The sequence below is a fragment of the Mauremys reevesii genome, linkage group 20 (genome assembly GCF_016161935.1).
Source record: "Mauremys reevesii isolate NIE-2019 linkage group 20, ASM1616193v1, whole genome shotgun sequence".
Classification (NCBI taxonomy): domain Eukaryota; kingdom Metazoa; phylum Chordata; order Testudines; family Geoemydidae; genus Mauremys; species Mauremys reevesii.
The window spans coordinates 20,546,712-20,574,080 of NC_052642.1; the positions used below are offsets into that span (position 1 = coordinate 20,546,712).

Below are 27,369 nucleotides of genomic sequence, written 5' to 3' on the forward strand. Positions count from 1 at the left end.
AAGCAACCTGACTACAGGAATAAAAATCCGGCATGTTCCATTGACACTGATACCTCACAGTGAGAGATGGACACAGCACCCCCTAAACATGCACAAGCTCATCTGGGAAGTATCATTATCTCTGCAAAACAGTATAGGCACAGGGAGCTGGAGTGACTTATCCAAGGTCACAAGGAAGCTCAGAGCAGCGATGAAACCAAAGAATCTTGCTTGACTCCTAGTTCACGGCTCCCTTCCACCCCTAGGCTGACAGACAATAGAAGGGCCACTGATGACAATCAGCATTTGCACTCAAGGCTTAAAGCCCACTTCTTGGCAATGTTAGGCTGTTGGTGTGCTGATCCCACTGCTGAGCATGCTGACCAATGTTGTTTCCATGTTTTCCTTTGCTCCCCTGTTTGTTTCCATCTCTTGTAAGCTGTCTGGGGCAGAGACTGTCTTTGTGCTCTGCGTTTGTACAGCCCCTACCATTGCAAAATGGGGTCCTGGGCCATGACTGGGGCTCCTACAGGCTATAATAATAATTCTGTGGCCCTCAGAGTATAATTGTCTAGTGCTGTTCCTCCCTCCAGCTGGTCTGGTGTGCCACCAACTACCCCACTGGGAGAGATTTCTCCTTTGGCTTTAACTTTCTGGCTTCATCCCTTTGATCCATCAGGGACTTTATTTCTCAGTCACAGCCCCTTCACTGGCTTCTCCTGCCTTTGCATCAACTTTTCCCTGTGGCCAGAGCACAAGGCAAGGGGGCAGGAGACATGGCCTGGGCTTTGCTGTTCCCTTCTCTGTTTCCCAGCCTCCCCGTCTGTAGGCCAGGGATCATGCCCACTTCCCCGTCAGTGGTTTGTGAGGCTTCTTTCACCCCTGTTCGCAGAGCGCTTGGTGATCCAGAGATAACAGATATTGCAGAAGAACCAAGAGTCATTATAGTTTTATAAAGGACCTTGCAAGTGCCCCCTGCCCCAACCAGCATCTCCAGTCGTGTATGTGATGGTAAGGGCTGGCTCCACACTACTCCCATCTCTCCTGGAGAACCATGACATCTCCCCCTCATTACCCACTCCGCTGGTCCCCTCCAGTCCTGCTCGCTCACTGCGGCTCTCGCAGCCAGCAATCAACAGGCTGATTATCGCCTCTCCCTCGCTGGTCTGTGGGGACTGGAGTTGTTTTCCTCAGCTCCTCCGAAATCTTCCACAACTCCCCGAAGAGCTGCTGTAACCAGGCCACTGTTCTATTCCCCTTCACTGCAATCTGCGTCTACTCCCTCCTCTAGGGGCTCTCTCCCTGGTCTATTCCTCCTTGTTCTCTGCCAGTAAGGGCAAAGCCCAGGCTGAGCCTTCGGCCCCTCTCTCCTGGTGGAGAAGACCCAGTGCAGCAGGTCCCGGCCCGCATGCACCATCTCCGGCAGCTGGAAACTCCAGTCCCAGGGGGTTTCTCTCTGCACCCCTAAGCCTTGTGTCTGCATCACTCCCTCGAAGGAATCCTCGTTCCTCTTTGCTCCTTATGGTTTTGATTTAGCAAAGCACCAGAATTAAACACACTGTTCTGCTCTTAAAAGCAATGATGCAGACAGCGGGTTTTCTCCCTGCATTCTCTAAGCCTTTAGAGATTTAGAAGAATCTCTAGGAAGGAGACGAGATGTAGCCATTTTTAAGAGAGTAACTGAAGGCTTCTGCCTCCTGGGCTGAAACCCTGGTGGAGTCCTTACTCAGTCTTTCTCCCCTTCTTACTCAGGCAAAAAACTCCCCCAACCTCAGGAAGAGTTTGCCTTAGGCTGCACTCCTCTGGAAGGAGGGGAGTTGCCTGCTACAGAAGCAGACGGTTTGAAGGGGGTGTCTAGGAAATAGAAGGTTAGAGTAGATTACTGATGGCGTTTTAAAATGGGATTGGACTGAGGGCTGGAACCGCCACTGTAAGGAGCAAACCCACACTGTCCAGAGAATGGACCAGGTGGGAGCTAGCAGCTCCTTCTAGAATGACTTTCTATGATCACATTGGAGACATTCCTATATTGGTGGCAGAGTTGGGGGTCAGGCCAGAAGGCTGAACAGGTCTGTTCCATTTCTCTCTTCTCTCTGAACTGATTCTACAACAGAGATCTAGTGGTGGGGGGGGGAGCAACTTGCTCTGATCCACTTGGCCACCTCCTGCCTCCTCCAATCCCCCTGCTGTTACCTCTGAAACTATTGGGGGGCAGGGTTGGGAAACACCCCAGTGTCAAAGGGGAATGGTCAAACTGAGAAGAGCAAAAAAGAAAGGCGGCGATGAACTAACATCAGGCTAGAGAAGGTAATCGAACTGGAAAGGAGACTCTGGGCTACTCCAGAACAAGGCTGAAGGGAGTTACTACCCGCTGAAGGGTGGGTAAATTTCATTATTCCCATTTTACAGGTAGGGAAACTTAGGCACAGATTAGTGAAGTGACTTGCCTAAGCTCACACAGTGAATCGCTGACCAAGCCAAGCATTGGAGCCACATCACCTGACCAGGCATTACCACAGCATCATCCTTCCCCTCCAGGCTGTGCCAATACCCACAGTTCGTACCCAGCAAAGGCCGAGAGCTGTTACCTATCATTGGGAGTATTTCCTTGGAGCTAGGTGAGAAGTGCCGCCATAGGAACAGCTCTGCGAATCCTCTCTGCAGGAGATAATGTCTAGTAATAGACATTTCCCTGAGTTCGTGCAGGATTCCTGCAGGGCAAGACTTGCATTTCAACAAGAGAGGCTGAGTGCAAGATGTGATCAGCAGCCTGTATCTACCTGATGCATCACTAGCATTGCTGTGTCATGGTCAGCAAGGAATCTCACAAGCCAGGAGGGAAGCTTTTGATACCGAGGCCCATGTGGGGCAGTCACCTTGCTCCGCTGGGCTGAGTAGACGATTCCTGACATCTCTTCACTCAGATCATTCAGGGCTTGGCGAGATGCTGTTTCAGTGGTAATGTTATTTCCCTGGAAAAGCCTGTAGAAAGTCCAATCAGCTGGGAAGGGTTCTGACCTTTGCAACCCCAGGGTCCCTGTATTGTATCTTGCACGGACACCCTGTTCACAGGACTTACTGCTCCAGGAGTAAAGGCACCAACGCTTCTAAATCATCACTGTTATTCTATGCCAAGACATTAATCTAGGTGTAGAGGGGCATTCCAGATTCATGCATCAGTCAGTGGAGATGTGAGGTTAAGGCACCGGACTTAGACTCAGGAGCTGTGTGTCCAAATTCTGGCTCTGACACTGACTTCGTGCGGGACCTTGGGCCAGTCCCTCAACCTCACTGTGCCTCAGTTTCCAATCCCTTAAATAGGGATAATAATCCTTCCTTCACCTGTCTTTTCTATTTAGATTGTAAACTCTGAGGGGGAGGGGCTGTTCCTTACTGTGTGTATGTAGAGTTCCTACCACAATGCGGCCCAGAACTCAGCTGGGTCAGTTAGGTGCTGCTGTCATACAAATAACCACCAAGCATTAACTGCTCTGTCGCAAGCAGGAAGAGCTTATTAGTTCTTGCATCTTTACTAGTGGAAAAATAACCACATCTGGCAAACCAGCATCAGCAGTTTTGCTGCCACCTGTTATACTGTAAGAAACATATTTTTAACTTTAGCTGCAACAAGACAAACACCAGCTGGCCCACTGGAAACCAGTTTAATTGATTCCATGGTGTCGATGGGAAGGACCAGGATGGGCTTAGTCCTGCCAAATGACTACTGAGTGGGGGTGGGAAGTGGGTTTTAGAGCCCAAAGTCTAAAATCCTGAAATCCTAGCAGCTGATCTCCCAGTAGCCAAGGCAAGAGATGCAGAGCCCCTGAGCACTTTGCTCCTGCATGCATCTCTGCCCCCACCACTAAATGCTCCAATTTCTATTGTCAGGATGAACAAAGATGATCCGATAATTAGAGCAGCAAATAACCCAAATCCAGCTAAAGTTGTTATTAACAGTTTGGCTGGAAGCTCAGCTGAATATTGCACTTATGTCACTTGCAGACTGGAATGGTTCAGCAAGACAGCGCCCAAGCAGAGGGCATGTGCCACCAAACCCAGGTTACAAGGCCACGAAGACAGAAAAGAGTAATTTGGGGTTAACACATGCTCAGAGCCACCAAAGCCCAATTCTGCCACTTTGCCAGCAGTTTGGATCTCTGGATTCATACCAGGCAGATTCTGATCTCAGAAGTGGCTGTATAATTTCCAGGGTAACTGCAGAGACTTCAGGGGAGTTACTCCGGGGTGATCAGGATCTGGCTCACATGTCCGCAGCCTGAGTTTAGCCACCTACAGGCAGGGAAGCATAGAAGCAACAATAGAGGGCTGTGACCCTTCTCAAAGAGAAGACCACATCCTTCTCAATGCGGGACCCTAAAAAGCATCTGCAGCTTCCCGGGGGTCCTCCTTTCCTGGAAGCGAGGCTCAGCACGGCCGGGCAATATCGGCTCTTAACCAGTCTGCTTCCCTAATCATCTCCTTGTTTCAAACTTTGGGCCTGATCCTGAAACTCCCATGGGCTTCAACACCTGCCAGGATCGGGCCCCTCTTCATTAACTACAGGTCGCTGCTGATCCAGCCGCCCCGTTCAACGCAGCGGAACATCCACGGCTCTCAAAGCGGGTGGGGAGGGGTTAATCTAGCCGCAAACACCCGCATGTAACAAAGCGCTGCCTTGTGCAAGGGAGACGCTCAGCGAGCTCAACCCGTCCCGCTGCGGCTCCCGCTCCGGAGCTGCACGAGCGGGGCTGGCCGGAGACTCACTGGGCAGCGGCCCCTTGGGAACAGAGACCCCCGGCGCGCGAGCCTGGAGAGCCCGACCCCCCCCCCCCCCGGCGAGCTGAGCCGCGAAGCCCCCGCCCCGAGCCGGCAGAGCCGCCGCAACTGGTGGCTCTTTGCGGCCGGGGCCGGGGCAGCGGCGGCGCGGTCCCTGCCGGGGGCTCTCCAGGCGAGCTCCGAGCCCGGGGCCCGGCCACTTGGCAACTTACTGCAGTCGTCGGACTCGTAGCCCTCGGCGTCCGCCGCCGCCGCCTCCTCCTCGGCCGGGCGCGGGGCCGGCTGCTCGGCGGGGCCGCTGGCGCCGTACGCCCCGAAGAGCCGGTCCACGTCCTCGTCCTCGTCGCGGGGCGGCTCGGCGGGGCTGAGGGGCGGGCGGCTCGGCGGGGCGGCGGGGCGGCTGGCGGCGGCGGGCAGGCCGCGCGGGAAGCGGGGGAAGTAGTCGGAGATCTGCTTGATGGGCTTGATGGGGCCGGGGCAGACGTCGATGGCCATGTGCTCCTGGATGCTGATGGTCGCTCTCTCCCCCTTGCGGAGTGTCATGCAGGCGGCTGCGAGCGGGCGGGCGGGACGCGCCCCCCGGCGAGCGGCGGCGGCGGCTGAGGAGAGGCGGCCGGGCGGGCTCTCGGGGGCAGCTCGGGCGGGCGCTCTCGCCCCTGCCAGCCTCGCCGCGCACCGCCGCTGCCGCCGGCCGCCCTGGCAGACAGCGCCCGCGCGCGCGGGGAGCGGGAGCCGGCTCCGAGGCGGGGTGTGTGTGTGAGGGGAGGGGGGGGCACGCGGGTGATGTCACCGGCTCGCCGCCAAGCGCTGCACCGGAATGCGGGCCGGGGCAGGTGTGCAGCCCGCCCCCCCCCCCCGGGGGGCTCGGCCTCGGCTCCCCACGCGCCAGCGCCGTGAACGCCCCTTCCCGCGCCCGGCGGAGCCCGGGCTGGAGCAGTCCTGCCCCGCCTTCCCCTGCGGCCGGGGGGACTGGGGCTGAGCCGGCGCTGCCAACACGCGGGGAGGCTTCAGCCCACTTGGGACGCAGCCCCCTGGCCCGGGCTCGGCAGCAGCGGGAGCGTCCGCCTGGAGCCCCGCTCCGGAGCCGGTCCGGGCAGCGCGGGGCAGGAGCCCTTCGCGCCCCTCTTGCCGCCCCAGCACCTAGGAGAGGCACCGGGAGCCTGAAGGGAAACCCCAGAGCAGCCCCCGGCCGCTGAGCCAGAGAAGCCCTGATTTTCCCAAGGCCCCAGAGGGAGGGTGGTCCCTGCAGGCCTGCCCTGGGCTGGGCGCCTAGACACACCTTCAGACAGGCCCTGCGGGGTAAGTGCCCTGACACCCCGTGAAACAGCTCCGCCGTTCTGCCTACTGAACAATTCAGCTTTCAGGCGGCGGGGGAGAAGCGTTCAGGATTGTCCTGGAGTCACAGGGCAAACAGCGCCCCCAAAGCCTAACTGATCTGCTACAAGTGTGAGCCTCTCCCTCTCCTGAAACAGCCAAACCTCCCTTGTTCCCACCTAGCTGATGCTTTGGGGATGACATCAGAACTTCCCCTCCTTGCCCCCATCGCCTGCTCTCTGGGGGGTTTCCCCTCTTCCCTGTTCTGGCCTGCAGCACTGAGATGGTTTGTGGTTTCAGGGCAAAGAAATCAATGCTGCCCTTTGGTTCCTACCCTAAGGGTAACACAGCCTGGGCTGCAACTGCTGTTCCTGCACTGCTATGAGACTCAGAATATGATCATTCCCAGTTGGCCACGGTCCACATGGAAGCCTGAGATACAGACTGTGTGTTTAAGGGATTTAGACTGAGACCCCCTATGACTGGGGGCCAGACGGACAAGGTCACACTACAGGAACATTACAAACAGCAGGAAGGGGATTTGCTTCTAGGCTTGGTTCTGGCAGTATGTATTCATTTCTCCAGCGCCCATTTCTGGGGGCAGCATGTGAGCTGCTTTCGGACTTCAGACAGAATTAGGCCTGAGGTCTAGAAAATGCAGCTATTCTCTCATTCATTATATATATATATATATATATAAAGCCCAAATAATCATTATTTGTATTATTAATGCCCCCTTATTCTCAGTGCTTTCTCACAGAGCTTACCTTCCAAATAGACAAGAAAGGGAAGATTTTACAAATGGGGAACAGACACCACAAAGGTGAATGACTGGCCCAACCTGACACACCAAGCCTCTAGCTTAACCTTAACCAGGAGGCCATCCTATATCTCTATGTAACCTAGAGTAGTAAATTTATGATTCTTGGAAGTCTAACCCACTTGGCAATGCCAGGATCAGGGGCCAAATGGGGGACTCCCAAGCTCCCAGGAGAAGCAGCAGAGGAGGTGCTCAAAAACTCTGAGGAGGTGGTCAGCATCGAGCCCTAAGCATGATAGGACTGTCACTACCCACCACGATTGGAAGGGTGTGAACAGCACCATGGCTAGGATGGGGTTCTGCAAAGAGGGTGGAAGTAGGAGTGGGATCAAATTAAGAAAAGGGAAGTTGAGGTTAACTATTCCCAGCTCTACTACATTATGGGATTGTCTCCCAGAGGGAAAGGGTGGGAGCCCTGTGCTGGGGGCCTTTAGAACCGGGCTGGACAAACTATTAGAAAAATCTCTTGCTGGAAACTGCCTCGATAACCTAAGAGATCTGTTGTCTATGGGACTGATTCAAAGCCTGTTGAAGTCAATGGGAGTCTTTCCATTTATCTTAATGTGCTTAGGCTCAGACCTTATGACCTGCAAACCAAAGTACAGGATTATTTACAATAAACTCTTCCTACCAAACAACTCATCCCCTAGCATTTCGCTCCCTCGGCCCCACTTACACAGGCTGGAATGTCCAGGCTGTAGCATACAGGATTATACTAGAGTACTGTACTCAACCAGATTTGCCATGTGCTTCTTTGAGTGTGGATTAGGCTGGCTACATAATCAGGTAGCAGACCTGACCTACACACATGCTGACAAGCCAACAATACAGTAGGTAGAGACACAAAAATAGTGAGAGGTATTAATTGGGCCAGGAGACAAAAGCAGGCTTGGGGATACAGAGCCAGTTTCCAGGTAAAGCTTTTAATTCCCACCGTCTGTCTAATGCCTGGAAAGTAACATTATTTGACCCCTAGCTCCAGCAGCATGATTCACTGCTACCGTACTGCACAGACCCTCTTTCTTTACTGAGAGGGGTGAATGTTCCCTTCCTAAAGGGAGGAAGATACGTGATCATTTAAATATTACAGGGATGGCTTCAGCAGCCTGACAACTCTTCAGTAAAGGAAAGACTCTCAGCACAGACACTCCCTGATCCTATTGCATTGAGAGAGATCCCATCCTGGGAAGAGTGGGGGAGGGGGACCTTTATCCCTTTGAGAAGGTGAAATTGACCAAAGCGAAATTGACATCAAAGCTGTAACCCAATGATGGAGAAGTAAGTCCATCAACCCTAATGTACAGCTGTCTCCCCCAGTGGTGTATATTGTTGGCAATTACAGCACCAGCTCAGTACACAGGGACTTGCAGGTCAGCAACTTGTATCGCTCCTCAGAGTGACACTAAGCAAAAGCAAGGTTCAGCAACTAATTTCAGATCCAGTCATTGATCGATGTGCAGATATCCAAAGCAAAGAGGTCCTCTAGTAAGCAGAGGACTGGGAGTCAGTCATCTCTCCAACTCTGGCACCAATTCAGCACAGCAATTCAGCACATGCTTAACTTTAAAGTGAAGTGTTATCCTGAATGGAGATGGATTTAAGCACACGTGCTTTCCCAAATCAAAGCCTCTGCCACTGGCTCAGTCTGTGATCTTGGACAAGTCTCTTAAAATCTCTGTACCTTAGTTTCTTCATCTGAAAAGTACTGGAAATACCTTACAAGGCTGTTATTCTTATTTGTATTGCTGTAGCACGTGGGAGCCCCAGTCATGGAGCAGGCCTCATTGTGCTACGCTCTATACAAACACAGAGCCCAGAGACCATCCCTGCCCCCAAGAAGGAACAAACTTCAGCTGAAGCCTGCTTCCTAAATGAAGAATATCTCTGTGGCAAATTTCAACCTAACTTTCTCATTCAAAAAGTAGGGCCAATTTCTGCTCTGTTACTCCAGATTTACACCAATGAAACTGATTGTGGAATCTAGTTCACTACATTTCTTTATGTTATGGCATTTACAAATGATCCTACCACTTACCATGGAGATGAGAGGTAGTAACATTTCTAAGGGATATTTATTTACGGTTGCATTAGACATAAGCTCTGGAGATCAGCTTCTCTGGTGAAAACCAAAACCATACACACCAAGAAACCACCTTCCTGCTGTGCTTGGTGGGGCTAGTCAAGATCACACATGGTTAGAATGATTTGCTCAAAACTGATCCCACATTAAAGTTTTTACCATAAGGCATCGCTACAAATAATTTACATTCCATCCAAGGATCTCAAAGCACATTGAAATATAATTGTCAAGGAGGGCTCACTGCACACTTGTGAGATAAGGAAGTAGCATTTGCCTCATTTTACAACTGGGAACACTGATGCACAGACTGGTGACATTACTTTCCCAAGGTCATGCAGTAAGTCAATGTCAGAACTTGAGACCAGAACCTAGCAAGTTCCCACTCCCCTGCTCTAGCCACTTCCAGGGCTGGATTAAGGCCTAGGCATTTTAGGCCAGTGGCCCCTGGGGCTAGGTGGTAATGTTAGAATTTCATCTTTCCTTAAAAGAGTTTCTAGCTTTCGTGGTTGCAAAGAAAAATCTTGAAAATGTGACCCAAGCACAACTGATGCAGTATTGTCTGCCTGAGTCCGCAGAGAGCCTGAAACAATATCTCTGAAATGTGTGAACTTCATAGCATATTGCAGAAGGTGCTAACACCAAGATCCACTGCTCTGGAGGGGCCATCCCAAGAGAGGATTCAATGCGACAGAAGAGTGCAGTGAGGCTGGCCCACCCTCCCAATCGGATCTACCCTAGCTGCTGCCCCACTACTCTCAAGGGGAGGGAGACCCCTTCTGCCACCCCTGCCTCTGCAGGGGTTGGGGAAGGCACCCCACCTCTAGCACTGTGGATGCTCAGCTGTTGGGAATGAACCTACTTCCACTGAAGTGAATGAGAGTTTTGCCATCCACTACAATAATATCTCGATGGAGCCCCTTACATGCACTGCACATATCCTACCTGGTTAAACACTCATTGCATTTGCTAAATAAATCAGTAGGAGCAAGTAGGAAACTTGGTTAAATTATCCCAAGAGGCTTACTACAGGCTCCTCGGCAGCATTGTAAACGTGGCATATCCTGACCCCCGTCACTCTGTGCAAGTAATACACAAGGTTATCCGTTCTCAAACATGCCCAGCTAACCACCATCATTTGACCAGATTTAACCAGTAATTACTGGCTGTGAACAGAATCACTGTGGTAAAATACAGCCCACGCTCCTTTGCAAAACAGACACAAACAAAACCCTTTTGAAAAGCCAGTCACAATGCAAACTGCTGCAAGAAAGAGCCCTCTTTGCACTCCTCATTGCTGCTTAAGATTCATAAACATGGGAATGGATGGAGGATTTTTTGCTGCTTTCCTACCACCAGATCAGTCAGCAAGGACATGGGAGAAAGCATGAGGACATGCTGGTTTCTGCATGTTCAGTGCCATTTGGGATGATCCCAGATTAGCCAGTGACTCACTATGACCATATGTTTAATGGCAGTGTTGCCAACTCTCACAGTTTTATCGCAAGTCTCGCAATATTTGGTACTTTTTTTAAAGCGGGAGCATCTGGAATCCAGTGATTACATGAGAATCTCAGCTCTCCATTTAAAAAATAAGTTTTTAGCCCTCCTGATTACAGAGAGAAGCTTGAAAATATGACCCGATTTTACCCACATGGCTCAAAAAAAAAAAGATAATTAAAAAGAACCCAAAGATTTTTTTTAAACCTAATACTTTTTAAGCCACTCCTGATTTTTGAATGCTCAGAGTTGGCAATACTCAGCACATGTCATTCTGCCAGTTTAATACCTCTCCCTGCATGTAGAAATCCCTTCGGCAATTAAACCCAACACCTGGGAATATGATCACAGCAGTGCTCATAAACTAAGTGGGGTGGGTTTAGTTAGTATGTGAATGGGCAACCTTGTATGTCCTAGCTCCCCTGGTGACAGTGGGTGCTCCATCACCTCCTGGCTAGATACCATCTCAGTTCTCAACGAGTTCCTTTCCCCGCAAGCCAACAAACAGCCTTATCTTGCTTTTCCTGACTGGAGGCATGCAGCCAGGGAGCTTGAGAGAGATGGATGTACTGAATTTTAGTGCTTATTTGTCAATAGTCAGAAGGTGCCTCTGGTTATCATCTATACAGGGCTGGGAGGCAGAAGGAAGGTGTTCAGAGGAAAGGTTCCAGCCACGTGGCATGTGACGCTGCAGCCTCTGTGTGCGCGTTACTGCCACTGACATCAGTGGCACTATAACCTGCGTGCGGACAATGAGATCTGGAAGCTTCGCTGCAGCTGAAGGTCTGAGAGTGTTTCAGGAAGAAGTTTCCTTGTTAAGATTTTAGTTGCCCAGCCATTTAAGTCTGAGACAGGCTGGATTATGACATGTAAATTATCAGTGCTGAAGAGCTCAGGAGAAATGGCAACAGTCTTAACTAAACACTGCCTCACTGGTTCGCAGTAAGGAGGAGGGGAGTGTGCGTGCTGGCCCTTGATCCTTATGGGCTTGCACGCATTGCTCGTCACAGAGAAGGTTAAAGCCAAGAGAAATCGATCATGAGGACAGGCTGGAGGAAGCTCATGGCAAAGAGGACAGCAAGATGGTACCTTGTGAAAGTAGCTTCACACCAAGATGCCCAGGGAGCTGTCTGGGAAGGCTCCAAGTTTGCTGAGAGCAGCTGTTGGATCTTTTGCTCTTTACACAACAAAAACAACACGAAGGAACCCCAAGGGCACAACCAGGTCCCAAGTACCCATGTTACCTATCTATACACAAACATGCCAGGCTGGTTATGTAGACACTGCTGCTCTGGCAGAATTCTGGAGGTTTCTAACACATAGAAGACCGAGCGCTACTCCAAGCCTCACAAACTATTTAAAGAGAGAACAGGAGTACTTGTGGCCATGGGCGGCTCTAGCAATCCCGCCGCCCCAAGCAGGGCGGCGCGCCGCGGGGCGCGCTCTGGCGGTCGTCGGTCCCGCGGCTCGCGGGACCTCCTGCAGACGTGCCTGCGGAGGTTCCGCTGGTTCCGCGGCTCCGGTGGACCTCCCGCAGGCATGACTGCGGAAGGTCCGCCGGAGCCACCTGCCGCCCTGCCGGCAAAAGGCCGCCCCAAGCACGCGCTTGGCGCGCTGGGGTCTGGAGCCGGCCCTGCTTGTGGCACCTTAGAGACTAACAAATTTATCTAAGCATTAGCTTTCGTGGGCTACAGCCCACTTCATCAGATGCATAGAATGGAACATATAGTAAGGAGATATATATACATATAGAGAACATGAAAAGGTGGAAGTTGCCATACCAACTGTAAGAGGCTAATTAATTAAGATGAGCTGTTATCAGCAGGAGAAAAAATTTTTTTGTAATGATAATCAAGATGGCCCATTGCAGACAGTTGACAAGAAGGTGTGAGGATATTTAACCTTGTTGATGATGAGAGGCATCAACTAATCCAGCTCTCAGTCAATGCACAATAGTTCCCTTTGTCCAGCCCAATTTTAAATGGCCCAAGAAATGTCTTCCACTGAAGACTGTTCCATGGTCTAATAATTGATCTTCAGTGGTAGGAATATTTTCCTGATAGCCAGCCTCTTGTTCCCGCTTCAATCCATTGTGTCCCCTTCAGTTATACCCTATCTTGACCCTAGTTCCTTAGCAATGGCTTTGCTGGCCAGCACTGCTGTCATAGAGTGTGTCTGCTTCACTCTTTTCAGTTGCTGTGTCTCCTTGCCTTATGGAACTGTAAACTAAATTGCAGAGTAAACCCAGTGTGTCCAAGAGTAGGGAGAGAGTACTGCATAGCATCAATTCCTGCTAGGCTAATTTCATCTGCTCTGAGCGCATCAGCCAGCCGGAGTCAGCATTCAATGAGATTATCCAGCTGACTTCTCTTAGCAGGTTTTTTTCCTGTATTTCCCTCTTACCCTCCAGCCTTCCTCTCTCACTCTCACTCCAGGAGGATGACAGCACTCTTTTTTTTTTCTTTTCTGGCAGGAGGGATAGAAACCCCCCATTTACTCTGGAATCAATACCACCTACAGGTGTGGGTCAGATAAATAGCAGCACCCTGGAAGGAGCAGGGTTTTTGTACAGGTGCATAGGGCCCAGGGGTGAGATTGGGAAGTGATAGTATCATAAAACATAGCATAGCATTGTGGGTATGGCCAAATGTCCAGAATTACTGGATGTCCAGCAACCAAAGAGTTAACAATGACATTTAGGGATTGGCCCTGCAGCCATGGAAATCAATGTGAATTTTACCCCTGATTTCAGGAGGCCCTTATGTGATTATTATTAGATTTCAAGAGTAAACACCCATTGAGCTGAATGGGGGCATGCAGTCAATTTATCGCTCTAAAATCAATTCGTTGTGTCTGGTTTCCAGACTCAGATTGACCAGCACTGGGTCACACTGAGCAGGATTTCCACCACTTCTGGCAGGGCTGGAAAGTTGACATTTTCCATGATGGCCTCAGATTTCAGAAACCTGCCGGTTTGGGAGATCTGAATGTTAGACTCTTGGGCCACATTTTCAAGTGCTTGGCTCCACAAATTTGGACCAGATTCCCAAAAGAGCCCAGTTCCCATGTAGGTATCATGGCCCCTCCATTCACCACAGTGCTTAACCATACACTTAACTTCAAGCATCATTGGCTTTACGGGAACTTAAATGCTTGTTTAAATGCTTTGTTGAACAGGGACAGATTTAAGCATGTTCTTAAATGCTTTACTGGACTGAGTCCCCTCCCCCAGAATAATCAGCACCACCGCCATCTCTTATAATAGCACTTTTCATCAGTACTTTTCAAAGTGTTTTACAAAGGAGGTCATTATCCCCATTTTACAGACAGGGAAACTGAGGCACAGAGAAGGGCAGTGCCTTGCCCAAGCTCACTCAGCAGGTCCATGGCAGAGCCAGGAACAGAACCCATGTATCCTGGGTCCCAATCAGTGCTCTAGCCACTAGACCAGATTTTCAGAAGAGCTCCTTGGAAAATCTGGCCCCAGCTGGGAGGCTTCAGCACTTGAAAAATCTGTCCTCTTGGCTCTGATTTGCAGAAGTGTGGACATCAATGGCAGCTGCAGGTGCTCAGCACTTTCTAAAAAACCAGGCCCTGGGTGTCTCAATCTGGACACCCCAAAACTGACGCACCCCAAACTAGTGAGTACTCTGGAAGGCGTTGGTCCAATTTTCATTTCATTTCAGAAGCTGGCAGGGGACACAGCTTCCATCAGACCCTTTTGTGTCCGTGATTGTGGTACGGCTCCAGCTTCCGCTTGCTAGTAGGACGTATGGAAACCAGAGTAAAACCCCCAGCTGTGCCATGCCACATTAGCACCAGTTCCAGGCTTGATCCAAAGCCCATTGCAGCCAGAGGGAATCTTTTCCCTGATTTCAATGGCTTTGGATCAGCCCCCTTAGCAGACACAAGCACTACGAATACACACACACTGCAAGGGAGACAAACTCCTGCACACTCCTCACTGAGTTTTCAGGGCATAGACACAGCTGCAGAAAAAAGACCATCAGTGCTCCTGTAGTATGAAAATGCCACATGCTGAGCTATGGGGATTCATAAAAACAACTTATTGGTTTCACCAAATTAAAGAGCAATTTGGCTGCATTGAGAGCACATTATAAATACTCCTCAGCCACATATACATCAGACTAACGACATCCTGTCAGAAGCAATCCAAGCAAAACTCTGCTTACGTGCTAATGGCTACTTATTACTGTAGATGTGCCTGTCTCTGCCTTGAAAGCGTTTGCACACCTCCACCCTCAGTGCTTCCCTACCCACTTCTCCCCAGGCTCTGCCAGGAAGGAGGGTAGTTGTCTTGCTGCCTTCGTCACAAGGAAGCTGTAAACAAACATTGACTAGCTGAGTGGTGGCAAATCCTGGCTGTGCCTGAGTGAGCCCTTCCCGTTTGGAGGCTGCCGGGGTGCACTGCAAGGGAACGCCTCACACTGGATTTCTTCATGCAAAACCACTCTGAAAATAGCGTTTTCATGCCCCATGTCACCTGTTGGGAGGAGTGACATGACAGAAGGAACTGTGAGCTGTAAAGAAAGGACCAAATTCTGCTCCCAGATCCAGTGGTGTAAATCTGGAATGCTTTTCATACACTAATCTGGCTCCTCAGATGGCGTAAATTGACATGGCTTCACTGAAATCAGTGGAGCTCCCCTGATTGATACCAGCTTTGGATCTGGCCCCTCGTGATTAGAGAGAATGGCAGGGCAGAGATGCACTGCTCCCTCCGGTGTAGGTCTTGGAAAGCGTAAGTAGGAAGAGAGAACATTTAAAGAGGGGAAACATACAACAGAAACTTCCTGGCAGCAAGATCTACTGCATTAGGCCATAGACCAGGGAGTCCTCCCCAAGGAGGCGGAGGAAGACCCATTGCTTAGCCTGAAAATAAACACTAGGAAATGTACCACAGGGAGCTGGCCCTGGGCTTTTCCTCCTCCCTGCCTTCTTTGGCCAACAGCTCTGCACTCTTCACTGAGATCTACCGGCAGGAGGCTGCCAACACAGCCGGCTGATACATGGCCCCTGCCAGAGGCAGACAGGCAAGTCCCAAAGAAGTGACCTTGCCCAAGGTGAGCAGAACCCAACAGCACGGAAAGAGGAACGATTACCAGCAGGAGCAGCCATCCTAGACTTGATGAGGAAAGGGAGTTAGATGGATTCTTCATGGCATAGGCACCAGTGCGCCTGCTGCGCTAGGCAGTTGACATCGCAACCTCCCCCAGACATGGAGTTAGCACTTGGCTGGGAATAATCCCACGGTGGATTGGCTTTTTTCAAAGCACTGTGAAAGGGAGGCAGTATAGGCCAGTGGCTGGGGCTCCAGGCTAGGAGTCAGGAGAGCAGAGTTCTAGTGCACTGACCTGCTGTGTGCATGTGCTCTGTGCCTCAGTTTCCCCATGTGTAAAATGATAACTGGCTTCCTTGCTAAAGTGCTTTGAGATCAATGGATGATAAGGGCAAACCATTATTATTCAGATTGAGGTTTCCTTCGTAGGGTTTGCCTTTCAGGATAGGATCCTTGGCCCCTCCCATCTGGTATCTTGACTCTGATGGTAGCCCGTACCTGATGCTTCACATTAGACACTCAGCTCAATTCCGTCCTGACCCTGGCACACTATCACCTTCTGCCTCCAAGAGAACACTTACACCGTGCATAAGAACAAGACATGTTAGTAGCTTAAAAATCTCATCTCCCGGCATCATGTGGCCATGAGTTTCACAGGATGAACACCCATGTAAATTAACTTGGGACAAGCTCATGGTCCCCTTGTTTTCATATCACAGGGAGGTTAAAGCGGAGGGAGGGAGTGGGTTTCATTAGCTGACTCTGTTACATCAACTATTATAGCTGCCCTGGGCAAGGAAGCTGGAGAGTGGAGTGAGCCCTGAATCATGGGCTAGAGAAACTGGCCTGTGTTACTGGCAGAGTTCCAGGCCCTGTGAGGGTACAGCTGGGCAGGGAGGGGCAACGCCATGCCCCCACTCTCCCAGTCCATGTGGACTAGAGCAGCTGTAAGTGCTGCCATTGAACATGCTCCAGACACAGAGCAATCTCACCTCCCTCCTGCCCAAAGAGCAGGGTTTTCACCGGGCTCACTGTTGGTCTAACTCTGCTCCTGATGTAGTGAAAGTGCATTTGATCACTGACTTCAATGGGAGAACAGTTAGGCCAACGCTAAGAGCTTTAATTCCATCCAGAATATAGGCAGCTTCCCTCCCTGGAGGGGCCCACCTCCTCCCGCACTGCAAAGCCAGCCCCTGCCCCAGAGTATAGCCTCGCATAGTCAGTCATCGACGAGCCACCTGGCATGGTAAGTTTAAATGACAAACTCCACTTATTCCAGCTGTGCTGTTTCTATCCCAGAAGGGGTCACTTCCCTTGTTTCTCAGGGGGGTGAGCCAGAGGAGGGGTCTCTAATTCAGAGCATAGATCACATCTCACCAGAGGCCATCTCATACCTGCCTCCTCCTCCTCCCATTCACAAAAGCTCTGAGCCACCTCCCCTCTCATTGGCCATCATCACACAGCAGCCACAGGGAAATGGCTAATGGCTTTGTAGTTTCTTTTAATGCAGTTTTAACAGCTGGAAAGGATGACAAGCCCACACCATGTGACCTGCCTGCTCTCCACAGACCAGGGCTTGAGAACTTCTCAGCTGGAGGATTTTAGCCAGTGGTGAGAAATTCTCTACCCAGCCTTAGTCATGCTCCAGTTATCCTACCTCCAGGTTCCGTGAGTCACCCTCAGAAGTGATGCTGGCTGGGCACTGAGCCCATTCCATTTCCGATTAGATCTACAATATATTTAGAGCTGTTATCTTGTGTCAACCACAGCGAGGCAACATGGTACAATTTCCATTCAGACTCAGGAGCTGCACCCCACCCCCAAGTATTTTCCATACCTGTTACTAACCCAGGGAGAGCTGAAATTGGGGCGTTTTTTAGCCTGGGTACCAGTCAGGGACGTACGTGCTCACTTGCAGTGGTGTGCTGGCCGATAAGATCATCCATCAGTGGCACCTCTCCAGGGGCAGCAAGGAGAATGAGCCACAGCTGTTTGCCACATGGTTAGCTGATATCAGTGTTTACATGACTAGCCTGGGGGTCGACGTGCCAATCACATACATCATCCTTAGTCTGAGGATTGTGCAATTCCTGCACATGGCGCCGGGACTATCGGGAGCCTGCAAGGAAGAAGAGTTAATTTCTCAGTGTCTGAGCTGAGAGGAGAGAGCAGAAGCTGCACGTATCCCTGGCCCTCTGACAGCTGCCTGGTGACATGCTGTCTGCAGAACTACAGCCCTGCGGTTTTTCACACAGTCCTGTTGTCAATGTGACTAGCCCAGCATGGCACATGCCAGCCTCTAGGACAACGCACCCAGACAGAACCACTCGTTCGGGAGCTGAGAAGGCAGCTCAGGTCTTGTTGGGTCACCGGCCAGGATGGTCTGCTACAAACCATCGCCTCTCCAGTGTGGATCCTGCAGCTCCTTCCCTGCTTTCTCCAGCTGGATGGCGACTGTTTGCCTGGCTGGGTGCAATTTAAAAACATTTTACTTATGCCCAGGCCAGGCCAACATACAGGCCATTAATCAGACAGAGCAGGATGCTGTCAGTTAGAGCCTTGAGACCCATCCTGAACCGGACGGGACCCAACAACAAGTGTCGCATTCAGGCCAGGCTGGATATGAAAACAGCCTGATCCACGCAGGCTCAGATGGTCTCTGAGCACCTCCTGCCCAGGGGGTTGACCCAGTGGCAGCAGCTGCGTGCACTACTTCTGCTGGCCACCCACTCTTTGTTGCACTCGCTCGCAAAACAGCAAAGGAGACGGCCGACAGAGATGGGCCATGTGCATGGGGAGCGAGAAGCCCCCAGCAGGCTGAGCCCTAAGGATGAGGCGGCAGCACCGACAGGTTCTAGGGGACGTGTCCAGTTCAGGTTGGGCCTGAAGATGACTTGACACTCTTGGGTTGGGTTTGGGTCAGCTATGCTCAGCTTGGGTTCAGGGCTGGGCTGGGCTGGGCTTCAAAATTAGGCCTGAGCAGGCATCCAGTGTCAGTATCCTAAATTGACCCAGACCAGCCCTCTGCGTCCCAGGATATAGGGGACATAACACGTCTCTTCACTCCCCTTCAGCCATTTAATTGTTGGGGGCCCAATCCTGCCTGCCTGCCCACCTCCAGTACCACCATTGAAGTCAAACTACTCCAAGGCAGAGACTCCCCCAGGGATTTCACTTGGGGTTAGCTCAGACCTATCGGTCACTATTCAGCCGGAGTAAGGGCAGAACCTAATCAGTAGTCTCAGAAGCGCCTTCCCCTTGTTACCCCTGATGGGATACACAAGGAGCACACAGGGTTGGCGGGTCTCTGATTGCTCAGCTCAGGGTAGCTCAGCATGGCTCCAAGATGCTCCATTCTGTCAGCTCACCTGACAAAGCCAGTGGAGGTGCCAGTCCCCACGTGCAGCATAGCTACATGTAGGATGAATTCCACCATGCAGGGGAGTAGCGCAAGGCTCAAGCCTCCTTCATTCCCAACACAAGTACTTAGGTGGCACATAGGCCTCTGTGCTGGGGTGAATTTTGCTCACCAGCGAGGGCAGCCATGGGAGGAGCCACCATCCAAAGCGCCCAACCTGGCAGGTTTAAGCAAGCAAAACCCCCACGACTTCAGTGGGAATTACCTGGGTGTATATAAGCTAGTGGGGAAGGCCCTGATTGCTAAGCAGGGGAGGCCCTGATTGCTTTCTCCCCTCCCCAATTACACAGCACTACAGCGTCTGGCCGCATCTATTCTGAGACTGAGCAGAGCTCCCGTGGAGGCAGCCAAATCCAGGGACATTTTCATTCTCCTTTTCCCCGCCTCCTCTGCTGAGAGCTTGGAAATTTCCCCAATGATTCCTGCCTTTCCTCATCAGGAATTATTGCTACGGAAATACAGGCTGATTCATCTCCGTCATTCCCCACTTACCATCCCTTTTCACAGGCTGCACAGTCCTGAGTGGTTTTAATTCCCAGCTCATCAGTAGCAGGACTAACTAGGTAAAGCTGCTCTCCTATCAGGGCCTGGCTAGTAATGGTGAATGTGCTTTTCACAAGTACTTGTAAATGCTGCTCTCTGGACTCCTACTGTCAAGCTGGAGGGGTCATGGTCTCCATCATAGTTTTTGCACAGGAAATCCAATCAACAGGCATTCTGCAGGGACTCTCACGTGCTTCTTCAAAGCCAGGCAAGGCCACAGGCCCTGATTCAGCCAGGACTGCAAGGAAAGCTGTGGACTGGAGCGGAGCTGGAGGGACATGGCTCATTTGGAGCAATGATGCAGTGGGGATGGGAAAGAGATGGCTCAAGTGGGAGCGGATATAACTTTACTAGGAACAACTACTCGGGGGCTGGAGTGGGAAGGGATGGCTCAGTCAGGAACAATTACTCCAGGGTGGACAGAGTTAATCTACGAGTGGTTTCTTTGCAGGGGGATGGTATGGCCCAGAAGAACAGCGCGTTACTCTGGTGTGTGCGAGATAATGCTCAACTGAGGAGCAGTTACCTGCTGGGACTGATGGTCCCAAGAGCAGTGGTTACACAGGGAGGGCAGAAGAACAGGAGTAAGCAACTCAAGGCAATCCCAGTTGCCGGACAGCGCGTTGTGCCTTAAACTGGTGGGTTTTAGCACCTTAAGGTGCTAGGGACTGGAGGGTCCATACAGCTTTGTGCTGTTAGATCATTTCACTGCTGGGCTTTGAGGGCGAGTGCAGCAGCTGTTAGACCTAGTGTGCCTTAGCACTATCTTTGTCATATGTCACTATTGTAGCAGCCAAGCCCCTCGCTGTTCCAGTAGGGAATGGAAGCGCAGAGAGATAAAGTGACCTGCCCAGGGTCACGTAAAAATTTGTGTTCCAGCAGGGAATTTAACCCAGGCCTCAAGTCCCAGGTCAGTACCTAACCACTTGACCATCCTTCCTGCATTCAGGGAATCCCTGGACACGAAAGGGTTAACCTTGATAGCTGCTTGCGGGACTCACTTGCACTGTGGGGCCGGGCTGAGCGAAGCTCCACAGGGTACGTTATTGTAACCGAGCTCAGGGAGACGTCAGTCTGAAAGCTCCGAGATTGCAAAGGCAGCAGGAGGGTGGAGGTCATTGCTCTTCACTCCTGTGGTGTCCACATGTGCAGCCCTCCATCCCCTGCACCCACTGTCGGAACAGAGATTTACAGGGGAAGGGGACAGGGCTGGCAAAATAAACCAAAGCTCCGGCTGCTGCCTGGCTGCTATTAACACGACAGGGCGCACCTGCCTTGCTGCCAGTGAGCCAGACAGCTCAGGGGCAGAACAGGGAATTCAATTGCCCAGCAAGTTCAAGAGGAGGTGAATGAGAATGCAAGTCACCTGGTGGCTGCGTCTAAACAGGCTCTTAGAACAAGTGGCTAGACGAGTGGAGATATTAGGGAATAAGCTATTTCCAGAGGCTGTGGCTGCTGCTCTGCTAAGCAATGGGGCTTAGTATAATAACAGCCATGATGCATTTTCTATTAAAAAAAAGAAAAAAAGTAGCAAGTTCTTCTCTATTCTTTGTGAACCAGAGCAGGCCCAAACCCAGCTAGAGCTGGAGTAAGTTCTGATCCAGATCCCATCTTCACAGGCGGCTAGTACCTGAGTGGGCCTGAGCTTGGGGTGGGCACAAAATCCTGCAGAACACCTGCAGCACAGAAAGCAGCAATGCAAACTCCCCCCACACTGCTCTGCCAATGCTCTTCAGCCCTGTGCTGGAGTGAGAGCACCAGGATGGGATTCTCAGAGCTCCTGGCCCGGGATCATGGGATGTTTCAGAGCCGGAGTTCCTGGCTCCTTGCCCTCTGCCCCCTGCGAGGGACAGAATGGCAGGCGAGAGGAAGGCAGGCAGCCAGCATCAGGCAGCGAGTGCGGGACCCAGTCTGCTAGAAAGCTTCCAAGCTTGGCTCACTGCTTGGAAGGGGCTGCCTGCTCCTGCTCAGAGTTCCTCGATGGGCTCAGTTGTTGTGTGGCCTGCTCATCAGGGAACAACAGTAAACTCACTGCTCCGATCCTGCCGCTTCCCTCAGCAGCCTGGTGCTAATAACGCTGGGAGCCTGAGAGTCTCCAAGGAGCCAAAGGGACGTGGGTGCTCAACTCCCTCTGAATCACAATGGGATCTGCTTCTTTGAAAATCCCGGTCAGAATTTAAGGCATTTTCCTTGTTCAAAGTACTGTACAAACAAGAGCAACCTTGCCCTGTTTCCCAGGGGTCTCCCCACTTTACTGACAGGCAGAGAGAGGCAAACTCAGGGGCTCCTGGCTCTCAGCCTGTCCCCGAGCTCCTTGGAGTAGCTGAAATCCAGTGGGAATGGAGCTCCCAGAGAGCAGGAATCAGGAGTCTGAAGGAAGCCAACAATTTCCTCACGAGTTATCAGTGCCAGCCTGGTTTAGCATGTGGAAGGGCAGATTCCTCACCACCACTTCACTCTTCAGTAACAAGGAGAAATTCAGCCTGCACTCTTTTTTGAACTCAGCTACAGCTTTGGCCTTCACAACATCCCCTGGCAGTGAGTTCCACAGGCTGACTGCTTGTGTGGGTGCGGGTTACCCAGGTGCAAGGAAGATGGTACATGGTGCCAACACACACTGCAGACTGGAGCACTCCCATGTGAGCCTGGCACCTCCCCACCAGGGCTGATGGCGTGGGATGCAGGGCCAGCAATGAGTAAGCAGCTGCACCAGGAGAGACATCTCCGCAGTGGGACATGGGGAGCAGTGGGCCTTGCCTGGGGTGAGGGAGCAGCTGTCTGGAGGTGGAGCCGATACTTGGGAGGAAGTTGGTGGGGCAGCAAGGATCTGGATGAGGGATACCTGCCAGGGCCTATGCTACTGGAACAGGGCGCTGGCCTGGGAGCCAGCCCGATTCCAGAGCTAGATGCTGGGGCTATGTAAGCCTCTGCGTCAGCAGTAACCATGCTGACAGCGATGGGAGTAGAAGCAAGGGGAATGTATTAATGAACCGTACCCCGCTGGGTAATCACCACATTAGCATTATTGGATCAGAACATTTGCATAATTTGGGAAGAGTAACTACCTACGCAGGAGGCACGTTTACATGAATTTCCATCCATTTGCATCCCGATGAACCCCCTTCTATTGCATTATCAGCAACTCTCTTGGTGACCAGTAATGGCCAGGGGCATCCCTGCCCCCAGGAGCAGCCCATCAAGACCGCAGCAGTGACTTTCCAGTTTGGGGGTTAGCAGAGTCTTTAAAGCGACAGTTTCGGTCTTCCAGCTCCTCTTCGTGCTGCCCCAAGCTGGTCACTGGACCGGACCCTAGCCCTTGCCTCACCACGGCCCCCTCTGCAGCCCATGGGAGTTTTGCACCAGCAAAAGAACACAGCATTGATCCCGTGCCTCGTCCTACTGCTCTGGGCTGGGAACAGACTGTTGCTGCCACAACGGCACCAGGCTGCCTGCTCTCCAGGGCTGCAGCCTCTGCAAGGATCCTGCCATGTCAGATCTCACAGCTGCTGGGGCAGAGCTGCAAAATAGCCAGTGGAACAGAGAAACCCAGAATGCAGCTGGAAGCTCAGAAGAGGAGGAGCAAGAGAACCTGCTTCTCCCCACGTACTCCAGAGCCAGAAAGGGCTTAAGCTGTAAAAATCAAATCTGGATCCACACGTGAAACAGCCCCCCCAAGTCTGAGGGCAGTTGGTGCAGCCCATCAGAACAGATGGGTTCTCGATTTCATGAACCACCACCCCCAGTCCGGAGGTCGGGTTCAGGCCTTTCTATCCAGGAGAAAAAGGATTCAAGAGCCTCCACTAATGGTGCAAGAGGTGGCAGAGGGTAAAGGGCTTCACAGGGCCCAAGTGTGAGTTACACCTTGGTATGTTGCTTCTCCTGCTTCATCTCCTCCCCTCCACACGGAATGTATGTTACACCACCACTTACCTGCATTTGGCCCCGAAGGCAGCAGTCACAGTCTCTGGGACACTCACATTGATGGAGCTGCAGAACCACTCAGCCCAGAGCTGTTCACCAAGGGTCCGTCTTCACTGCAGGGTTAACCCAGGCTCCCCTCCCATCTACACACGCATCCCCCTGGATTTGGTGGTGCTTTAAACCCAGGGTAGCTGGCCCCACTGGGGGCATGGTGCTACTTTCACTCAGGCTAGCAACCCACCCTCTTTGCAGCGAGGAAGGGGCAGGCCAAACCCCTCCTTGCTGATTATCCTCCACCACCTTCCCATCATTCCCCAGGCCCAGAACAGACAAGCTCTCCCACAATCCACAGAATCGCAGTGCTAAGAACCAGCGGGTATGGCCCAAGCAGCACACATACATGGGAACACAGCACCAGTGAGGACACAGTCGCTCGGGTTGGGCTTTGCGGCCTGGCTGCTCACATTGGGGCAGGTTCACCCAAGTTAACTCTGCAGGGAACACATCCCACCCATAAAGCAGAGAGGATCATCCTGTGCGGCCGTGTAAACGAGCGGAAGAGATTCCCCGTTACATACCTACGGCATTAGCCCTCAGTGGAATGAAACTCTGTCCTGCCTCTTGCTTTTGCAGTGATAACTGACTCAGCTCCCAATTTCATCTCATCTGCTCCTGTCCCAGGCTTTTCCTGATATGCCCAAGTGGGAGGAAGAAGAGGGTTACACCAGCCTAACCCTCGCTGCATTGGATACCATGGTCCCAGCCAACTCTCGCGATGCCTGGTAATTTTCTTAGAGACCTGGCTCCTGGATACAGTGGTCAGGGAGAATCTGAGCTTACAGCCTTCCCGGTTGAGGAGAAAGGCTGGAAAATGTGACTTGAGAGCACCTCAAAGGCTCAGAACCCAGCAGGCAAAGAAAGAGAACCCAACACAGACTTTTACAAAATTCTCATGGGTCTCAGCCCAATCTCATGATTTTGGGGGCTTGGGTTTGGCAATACTGAGGTCATAGGCTGTGGAGCCAGGGGGGTCACCCAGGCCATACCCAACTAATTTTGGGCCAGGCCAAACCTGAGTGGCACTGCCGCCGTATGTGGTGAATTGCAGTGCTACGCACTCAGATTTGGAGGGGGGATGGGTGTGAGAGCTCATAGGTCTGAGGTCAGAAGGCAAATCTCTGGCACCCCCCCCACACACACATTTTAAATCAAGCTCCGCAGCCCCTGACTGAGGACATCATCCCACGGACAGGATCCCTGCCAGGGGACCAGAATTGGGCACAATAAAGCCCTGAAATCACATTGCAGTAATACAGCAGCAGCGTCAGGTTTATGGTACCATAAAAATTAAGTGGGCTCCCTCTCCCCTGCACTCACAGTGTAACCTTCAGATAAAGCCACTCCTCCATTAAAACGGAACAACTGTAATAGCAGAGTAGAAAGTCCTACAGCCCACCTGCAAAATTACAGGGCTAGGAGCATTTTGCCAGGCACAGAGCAGCTGTCTGATTGACTAAATGTCCCTAAGTGCTTTTTAATAGAACACTGCACAGACCGTTTGCAGAGCCCTTTGGCAGGCCAGGCCCTCATGATTGTGAGTCAGGTGTGCCCAGGAGGTTTGTACTCATTCTCCAGACATCTCCACTTATATAAATGGCAAATATGCTCTTAACACGTTATTCGCAAATGCCAACATGAAGACAGACAAAGGATCATGCCGAAGTCCCAACTATCTCCAGAGATTCAGACCAGGAAAATCTTTTGAGCCACTGAAAGCTTTGCTGCAAATTGTAAAGACTTGTCGCTAGCTCTTGGCCTGCGTGACCCGGATGGCTATTCTGCTTTCTCCATGCTGAAGTATCTCTGTGCTTTAAAGATGCCCAAGATAAGCAGGAGCAGCACAGGGACAAGCGACTCATAAAGGGAAGTTTGTCAGAATGTGTCTCTTCATCAGTGCAAACAAAAGATTTTTCCATTGAAATCAAACCAGAGCTCATACCAAAACCAGATAGTCTTACACCTGAGCATCTGTCCATCCAAGTAAACCGACATGTCCTTGATTCCTCTCCATCCCCACCCCTCCACCAGCACCTGTTCCCTGCACATTAAGATGTTTAGGAAAGTAAAAAAAAAAAAGCACCACAAAGTGTGCTGCAGGGACCAAGTCTGCCCAGGCAAGGATCAGAGTGGCTGACTGGGTCTTTTCCCATGTCTGAGATCTATGAAAAGCAGAGAGATTATTCTTCGTAATGGACACAAAGAACCCACATTTTCAGCTGTCCAGTCTCAAGCCAGTCCAGTGACCATGTGCCCAATTTTACAGATGCAAGCGGTTGTGCATATCTATCTGGATGTGCAAAATCAACATCCAGACTCATCATCACCCTCCCCGAAAACCACACAGCACAAAGTGTCATCAGCGGGACAGGGAACATGGCCTTATAGTGAAGGCACAAACATAGGAGTTCGGAGAGCTGTGTTCTTTTCCCACCTCTGTCACTGACTCCCTGAGTGTCTTTAGAGCCATTCACTTAACCTGTTCCCAGTCAGTTAAATGGGGGAGAATATTTACTTACCCCATAGGGGGATAGCATGGTAATGGTTGGAAAGCATGTTAGGTCCTTGGATGGAGAGTGATTGAGAAGCACCACGAATCATTAGTGACTTATTGGTTCACATATTTATATGTAACAAAGTATAAAACTATTGTGTAATACACGCATTAGCTGCATTTCAGACCTTCAAATCAAGAGAAACCTACAACAAAAAATAAGCAGAGGATAAGTCAGAGAAACCCAGCCTTAAGAGGGGAGCCAGCCTGAATTCCTGGTTGCAACATAAACACGCTTGGTGTAAGAACGTGATTGGTATCTGAGCCTTATGACACAATCGTTAATGATAAAGTTGTGAGCCTCGCATCACGGCACAGCTCTGTATTGCGGAGGATGTACAGGTTCAGCTAGAGACAGAAGATTTAAGTTCTTTATGGCCACGTAGAAGGGAATCTGATCCAACACCCTGGCAGTTTTGATTCAATCTCACGTCATTGTAATGGCTCACGGCTCAAGAAGCCAGTGCCTGGGATAAAACTGAGCCCCTTTCACTGCTCCCCGTGCCTCTCTTCCAAATGGATCTTTCTTTTCAAAAAAAGCACACAAGTAAGGTTTACTGCTTTACTCCCAGTTTGCTGTATTCACTGCAAAGTGACTGGAGTTGTTTAAGAGCCAGGAGCACCGTGGCTCTCTACATCCACACCCAGACATACAGTGACCGGCCTGGCTGGTGCTCTGTCACGGGGGCAGGCTCGAGGAGCCTGTTCAGGAACAAAGAGTTCCTCTGTTGAGTGACTGTAGGCTCAGATGATAGAGCTCTGCCCTGGGATTCAGGCTGGTTATTGCCGAGTCACCCACTGCCAGGGCCGGATTTCCAATTCGGCACAACAGGCACATGCCTAGGGGAACCAGCATTGTAGGGGCGCCTAGAAGTTAAAAGTTTCATTTTTTATGGAAAACACAAAGGTCAGATGTAGGTGGGGGGCTGAAGATGCTATGCCTAGAGGCACGTAAGGTGTAAATCCGGCCCTGCCCACCCCTAAGTCAGGCCCTGACTGTCTAGTTAATTCTAGCCATAGCTTATAGGAGGAGAGAGCCTCTCTTTGGGACAGTGGCACTCCAAGTGTGAAACCTGAGCAGCTGCCAAGCACCAGGAAGCAGCTTAGGCTGAAATTTATGTTGTGTTACCAATAAAGCCAAACTCCAGGAAGGGGGTGGAGTTTGGAGACAGGCTCTATCTACACTAGGGTTTTCTTGGAAAAAAACATTCCGCAGCTTTAGTAACACTAGTGTAGCTCCAACCTGGGAGCGCTTGTGCAGATGATCACTGGGCTCAGTGCTGGAATAACTGGGTGAAATGTACAGCCTGTGCATACATTATATTATCAG

General features: G+C 51.4%; 1 protein-coding gene across 2 annotated transcripts in view; it reads right to left on the reverse strand.

The window, feature by feature from the left end:
* DOC2B (double C2 domain beta) overlaps positions 1 to 27,369 on the reverse strand; it is a 159,779-nt gene that overhangs the window by 117,387 nt on the left and 15,023 nt on the right. Inside the window, exon 1 of one of the 2 annotated variants that reach the window (XM_039508364.1) lies at positions 4,968 to 5,422. The exons of the other annotated variant lie outside the window; for it this stretch is intronic. Coding sequence (XP_039364298.1) covers positions 4,968 to 5,298 — 331 coding nt within the window. The 5' untranslated portion in view covers positions 5,299 to 5,422. Of the gene's footprint in view, positions 1 to 4,967; positions 5,423 to 27,369 lie in introns of those variants that run through there. 2 annotated transcript variants of the gene reach the window in all.